Consider the following 7721-nt stretch of genomic DNA (forward strand, 5'->3'; position numbering starts at 1 on the left):
GAGTGAGGGTAAACTAACTGTGTCAGTGGGATAACTGATAAACTGATCAGAAGTTTAGTGCAGCTTTTAGAGATTTACAAAACATTTAGTAACATGTTACATAAATGTAAATTAGTTTTTTAAAAAATTATTTCACACCAACTATTACACTCTATACCCTTCCCTTCTTCAGTAACTTTCATCCTTTTTTCTTCAACTCTCCTTAACCTTTCTTCTTCCTAAAGCAATGTCTAATTTCCTCCCACCGTTTTGTCCTTCATGTGTTCTATTCTGATGTAGGCAATGCCAACACCTGAGAAATACACATATCATGTACTATCCACTATTTCCCTTCTCCATCTCCTCTTTCTTCCTTGCCTAAAATCTAGCAAAGACCAAAATTACTTGCATTTTAAAAAATAATAATTAAAAAAATAAAAATCAGATTTCAGAGTTGGGACCACCTATGTCACTATTCATCAAGGGGAATAGGTCTGACCTGTTGTTCAGCTGATCTACAACACTATTTGACTCTTGTTAAAAGTTAACTATTTTGGGCACGTAAAGGACATGCTGAACAAGTTCTAACACTAAGCTGAGGAACACTGTTCCCTACTAGAGTGCTAGGCACCATTAATGTAATTTTCTATTTGTCAGTTAGTTATTATTTGTTATTCCCCAATAGTACCCTTAACTAGAGGAGTCAGAGAACTTCCAGTTTTCAACACAAGCGAGGATGATGCCACAACTGTGTCCGATTTCAGTTGTCTTGATTTCCAACTACTGTGGATGCTATACTGGTCATTTTAAATACATGTTATAAAAAGGGCTAAGCACAATGAACAAGGAGCAAACCTCTCATGAATCTCAAGAGCCACCCAACACAAATTCCTCTTTTCCCATCTCAATTTTTTGATAATTTTGAAGTTTTTTCTTTTTCCTCATCTCAATTCAAGTAGTAATCCTACATGCATCTTGCAGACCTTCTGTCCCTTTCAGTGAAATATAAGCATGGCTGACCATCCTAGTTTCCAGAAGTTTCTTAAAACATGCCATCTGGTATAGCCTACAGCTACTAACAGTTGCACTGAAAAAAAATCATGAAAGTTCATTAAAAAAGAAAGCAAAGAAGTTGGACTAAGTTGTTTTTTTCGCATTTTAAGTACAAGACAGAACTTTAAACACATTAACATTACTACTTGAGACACAAAAGGTACACGAATTTCACCTCGGTACCCAACCCAACTAGAAACATGCGGCTTACACAAGTAGATATCTAAATGTAAACAACTACACCAGGGACTTGCATTCCAAGTAACATTCCAGAAAACAATACTCAGTTATATCCAGAACTTATGGTCAATTCTGTACAGTACCTCACAAGGCCTATACTCAAACAGGAGGAGACTGGTTTCCAAATTATGTCAAAGCAGGACAGCAAGAGAGACAGGACTTTCTGGGGTCTGTTTACAGAACACATACTGAACAACAAAAGTGGTGCAGTTTGGGTTTTTTGGTGTTTGCTTTTTGTTTTGTTTTTTTTTTTGTTTTATTTTGTTTTTAAATTTTTAACTCAAAATATGTTTTCTTATTTTAGACCAAGTCCAAGCAAACATCAGCTTTCTCTTACCTGTCTGGGTGGTTTCATGCATAGACTCATACTCAGAATGATCGAGAGCCAAAGGGTTCATATCTGTCTGGTCTGACACCGAAACAGCTGGTGATGGCTCCTGCAGCTCTGTCAGCACTGCATTCTGATGCTTTTTGTCACCATCACCGTTGGCATCCAGTCCTGCAGCAGAGATGACAAACACACTCAAAAAGCATTCCTTCTAATCACAGTAACATCACAGTTAAAACTAAATCTGAAATACAGTTGCTTACACACTTGAATTCATTTTTTTAAACAGGAAATTACAATTGAGAAAGTTCTGCACTGGATTTTAGCTTTTGCTTGAGCAACAGCTAGAAACTCTTACTCATACCTTTTTTACAACAATCTGGAGGTTGGTCAGGTATTTCTTCCCACGTTTTGCTCACGCTACCGTCAGTGGCACCACTTGCTTCCAAGTGTAACATATGATTTCCCCACACCTTTGCATTAGGATTTAACTCAGAAACCTTGGTTGACTCCTACAAAAAGAAATTTATTTGATTACGCACTTTGTGGATGCACAGCATGTACCTGTACATACGTATGTACAGTTTCAAATAACAGTATAAGATGTACAACTCAAGATTGTATTGTCAAGTGTTTTTTTCCACATCTGACTATATTAACTGAATTGCCACTCAATAATTGTTTCAGGTACAAAAATGACTGAATCTTGCAGCACAGAATTCATTTCCCTGATGAAGAATCACCAGAAAAGGCTAGCCAAGCAGAGCAAACTACAACAAAAATTTCATTCTTCAGCTTTGACAGACCAACTCAGCCTGTACTTGCCCTAGACTTCAGGCAGTTCTCTAATATACATGTTAACTCAATGTTGACTATATTGTTATCACATCTGTTTCTGTGAAATAACATTAAAAAAAAAAGAAAATACAAAAGCACAGGGCAGGGGGTTCGGGACTTACAGAAACATATAACAGTTTTAAGGAACCATTACAGAAAATAAAAGCAATGAGAGACAACTCCTTTCATTACTTCAAGAGAAAAATTAGAGCATTAACAAAAATTTAGGTTAGTTTTCCCCTAGACAGGACAAAAAGAATAAATTACCAGATCCAGTTAAATCATCTCAGGCCCATCTCCTTTAACCTGGATTAGAAATGGACACATTTAATGGTCATATATGGTTATATACAACCACTATATAACTGGTTGTATTTGTGCTTCAGAGAGATTGCTCTCTGCAGTGCCAACATCTACAATACTTTTTTGATAGTAACATGAGACAGTTTTCTCTTGTTTTGCTAATGTCTGAAGAAAATGCATTAAGCTCTTCCATACTCAGAACATCTTCAGCATGTTTTAATATGATGATTATACTGGGCAAGCGCATTGTTCATGACAACACATACTAAAAAAGCTTATTAAATTTTGTTTTGTGAATTTAAGGATGCTAAGAACATTACAGAGTTTAAGACAAGGCACTTTAAAACTCCATGAATCTTTAATTTTTCTGAAACACATGCACTCAGATACTCATAAACATAGTACATAGAAAATACATCCAGAAGGTAAAAAGATCTAAAGGATCTCAGCTTGAACACATGTACTGAATAACAGAGAAGACTTACAAAGAATGGAAGTGTTTGACATTAACTACTTGAATAGTAAGGATTCAAAGATGACAGCAAGTTCCATCAGTTCCCATTTTTAGTATGTAAAGTTCCCCCAGGAGATAGCAAACTTCGCCCCTAGCACAAACCACTGCCGGCACTGTGACTGCTGGGCAAGGTCAGAGCAGCTGCTGCAACGCAGTCGGTGCGGAGAGCGATACCAAGCACTGGCTCTGCTCAGCAGGGAAGGAAGAGGAGCAGCAACTGCCGCAGGTTGGCTTTGCTCCTTTCTGACCCCAGCTAGCCAAGGTGCAGCCTCGCTCATTCCCCACGCCTCTCCTGCAGCCACTCCTTTCTACGGCACTTCAGAAGACTGTCTCCGGAAGTGGGCAAAAGGTTTCCTAACTGCCACCAAAGAAGAACTTTAAGATTTCAGGAAATCCACAAACATTTCTTCCTATATGAAGGTAAAGAGCACAAATAAGTCTGTAGAAAATTTCCCTTCCGCATATGGAAGTGTTAATCTCAAGTTCATCTAGAATTGAGAATCTGCAATCAAGATACTTTTCCAAATGTTTAAAAACTTTCACACAAGGTAAACAGAACCAAAAAGAAAAAATCAATATTCAGCAACATTTTTTACTACATTCTGTACAGCATTCAGTTTTGCCAGAGAAAGAGTGAGTCGTCAGCTTAAGAACAAAATAACAGCTGATATATTTAACTATCTAATGAAACCACAGTTTGCTTTGGCTTACGTAAATTCCTAGCTTCAGCTTTAAGCTTTAACAACAAATCACTTCTGCAGAATACTCACAAATTCATCTTTATCTTGCCATCCCCAGGTACCAACATTTTCTGGTGCTAGCAGCTGATATGGGTATCTTCCCACTGCATATGAAGCACCTGTTGAATCTTCAGGTTCATTCTGGAAGTTTTCACTAACTATACATAGTCTGTCATTCTTCATGGTATTGTTCAAAATTGTATTATTCCATAAAAAGCCCATGAGATATTCGCCATTACCCACAGTAACGGCATCAGAAAATAGCTGATTTGTCCAATCAGCATTGCCAGTCTGGAGACTGATGAAATGTGACCATATTTCAACTTGGGGATTTTGTCTGTCCAGTTCATAGGAGTGCTCTTGGTCACTCGATATGTCTTCCATCAGATCTAATACACACCACTCACTGTCTTGTTGAAATCCTGCAGCACCAGGAGAGGCACTGTGTATTTCATAGGAAGGAGTAGCAGCGTATTTGTCTACCTGCTTTGGGTCAACAAAAACTCCAAGCCCTTTGTTTGAGAAAATCTTGTGATCTGACTGCATCTGTTCCCAACTTGTGGTCAAGTCATTCATTTGAGTATTTAATATGTAACTGGTGTTTTTCAGTTCAGTAGTCTTGGCTTCTAACTGCTTTAAATTCCCCGTGGTAAAAGCTTCTAGTTTCCCAGCTGACATACTAAAACCAGCGAGGTTCTCCTCCTTTGAGTGGATACTGACACACTGTTTTACTTCACCATCCTGAAGATTACATTCATTTACATCACACACATCTTTTTCATGAGTTTCTGATCCTACTTCGGTAAAAGGCCCAACAGAAACTTGGGTGTTCCCAACCTCTGCTTCTGGACTGGTACAGTGATATAACTCAGGCTCTTCCACTGATTTATCACACACATGAGAATATGAATTTTGACAGAGTGATGGTAAACAATTATGGGCTTTATGTAAGAAATTACTGGCATCTTCCAGATTTTTAGTGTCATCTATCAATTTTACACTCTTGCACACAAAATTGTTCAAAGCTACAGGTACAGTGCAGTTAGAGTAAGCATTCTGATTGTGAGTCAAGCCTTTATTGCAATTTAAGATGGTTTTATCATGATCAACAATGCTAGCATTCAAATTCTGTTTTACATTTTCTACCTTGTTATCAACTGTCTTGTTTAGGTGAACTTCAAGCTTTGTCTGTTTTACAGATTCTGCTACATCCCCAGCTATTTCGGCTGAGTCAGTCCCCACATTCCATTGAGCTTCCACTGTGTGGAAGAAACATACATCCTGTTGCTCATCTTGTCTACAGTTCATGTCCATTTTATTCATATCCTCATGTTCCACAGACACAAAAGACACACTGGTTTTGTTATCTGAATTTGAATATTTGCACACTTTACCTTTATTCCCTAGCGACTCCTGTGAAATTTGAGATTCTAGGCTGTCTTCCTTTAGGAAGATTTCACCTGTGCTTGTGTTATGTAGTTCATGAGATGTCAAAGTGCCATCACTTACCCATGATCGAGTTCTGCTCAAGCTATCTGCTTCCTCAAGAATGTCACCTTTTAGCTCAGTGATACTCACACGGACATCTTCCTCCGTTCCACTATGGTTTGCAACTTCAGTTGATGCCTTGTTTTCAGTCGAACCCTTAATTTGAGTTTGAAAATCAGAACTTTCTTCCAAGTTTTCATGCATTTCAGTCATATTCAAAGCTTCACAGCTATGCAAAACTGTACCTGTACATTTCTCTTTCTCTTTCAAGAATTCTTCCAGAATGCTATGTTGTTCACTAGAGTCAGGTGCAAACATTTGGCTATCACCATACATTCCTTGAAATGTTCTCTTTTCCACAGTTGCGTTTACTTCATTTTCTGGCTTTAGGAAGTAGCCTTCTTCAGCACGTTTTTCTACATGTTGACTCACCAAAAAAGAATCATTGTCCATTTCATGTAAGTCTAATGATAATTTAAAGTTATCCCTCATATTCTCTGCCACCTGTTCAGTATTTACTTCCTTTACAACGCTTGAGGGATGCTTACTTAAATCAAATGGTACAATCTCAGAATCATGACTTCCCTCAATTTTCTTTGAATTACATGCTTCGGTGTTTAACAATGCACTGGAAACACAATCATTGTGTTTCACGTTTTCTGAATTAGGGCTGTATTGGTCCTCTTCAGCAGCATCTGCAAACTGTACAGAATCACAAGCTCTATGAAGTGATTCGTTCCAACTGACAGCATTACCTGTGCTATATAACTCATCTTGTAGCTTCTTAGGGATGACTTCATTGTATACTTTTACTTTTAAGCCATCTGTTACTGTATTGTCAGTATTTAACCTATGCACCTGACACCTGTTAGCCAGTAAGTTATCATAAGAAGATTGGATGTCTATGCTACAATATTTCCTTGTCTCCTTTTTCTGCATGTTTGACCTAGCCTCTTTTTTAGACTCAAACAGTTCTTTCTGTGAATTAAAGTTAGCTTCCACTAGTGCCGATTGCTGCATTGGAAATTCCTCCCCACTGTCTAGAGGTCGTGCCATGCTGCACATTCCTTCATCAGTAACAGCTGAGTTATCTATGTCTGCTGCAGTCTCTTCATGCACGGTAGCTGGCACCTCTTCATCCCCTTTCAGATCTTCAGCATCTACAACACAAATACTGTAAAACTCCCTACCTTTTGTATTTTGGTTGTTGTCTACATCAAGATAGGAAAATATTGGAGACATGTCTCTATGCGAACTTGAAACTTTTTGTAGGCTGTCACTCTTGCTGTCTTCAACATTTACTGTTGTTTCATTCTGCCTTGAATGGTCACATGTAGCTGCATAATCCTCCAGAAAATTTCTATTTAAGGAAATTTCACCCTGTAAGCCTTTGTCTAGGATGTCTGGTACACGTGAAGTAGAAATACGATCAAACAAGCAACGCTCTTCTGTGGCTATATTTTCATTATTAATATTACTATTAATATTTTCTGTATTGTTCATGTGCTGAGCATTACCATTAGATTTTTTAGGTGCTCTTTTTTTAATAATCCTATCTTTCTTTTCTTCACTTTTCTGCAGTTTTCCATATGTACCAGAGACCTTCAGGAGGTGACTAAAGGAATTAAAGAAGCTAAAAGGTCTGTCATACGTTCTCCTAGAGCTCTCATAGGGAATATTCTCCGTGCTTTTGTATGACTGATATTTTGCTTTTCTATCCCAGAACCCAGATTTAGAATCTGACGCTGCACAATCATCGCTACGAACGCATTCAATGCTGACTATCGCAGCTGCCCCATTAACTGTCCTTCCCACTGTATGCATATCCTGGCCTTCCACAGTTCCTAAAATTGAAGATAAAGTTTTACTTATCCTTGACTCTGGTGCTTCCTCTTCCACAGATTTTTGTAACAAGCTGGTTTTCTCCTCATTCGTGCCATTACTCAATTCTTTACTGAAGCAGCAGCCCATGTTGAATAAGTAGTGTCAGAGGAGTCTTCTCATTGCAAAATCACCTTCGTCTATACACTAAACTAATTTTCTACTGCTACTGAGGAGACAAGCCAACACCCAGCTGCCAAAAATAGCACACTTTAAAACCATGCAGGGGTTCATATGTCATTGCCACTCAAAGTCCAAATCCCAGTTGCTGAGCAGTTTTAGTATTTCATCATATGCACTGTAATATTCCAGCCAAATAATTCTCCTAATGAGATTACAGTCTGTTTACAAGTATTAC

At 38.1% G+C, this 7721-nt stretch overlaps 1 protein-coding gene across 1 annotated transcript in view; it reads right to left on the reverse strand.

Annotated features, from left to right (window-relative positions):
* The window catches only part of LARP4B (La ribonucleoprotein domain family, member 4B), a 28012-nt gene extending 21027 nt beyond the window's left edge, over positions 1–6985 (reverse strand). Inside the window, exons 1-3 of the mRNA XM_010297074.1 lie at positions 4025–6985; positions 1965–2112; positions 1610–1771 (exon numbers count right to left, since the gene is read on the reverse strand). Coding sequence (XP_010295376.1) covers positions 1610–1771; positions 1965–2112; positions 4025–6985 — 3271 coding nt within the window. The remainder of the gene's footprint in view (positions 1–1609; positions 1772–1964; positions 2113–4024) is intronic.
* Positions 6986–7721: the final 736 nt, after the last annotated feature.

Source organism: Phaethon lepturus, unplaced genomic scaffold (genome assembly GCF_000687285.1).
Source record: "Phaethon lepturus isolate BGI_N335 unplaced genomic scaffold, ASM68728v1 scaffold611, whole genome shotgun sequence".
In the NCBI taxonomy this organism is placed as follows: domain Eukaryota; kingdom Metazoa; phylum Chordata; class Aves; order Phaethontiformes; family Phaethontidae; genus Phaethon; species Phaethon lepturus.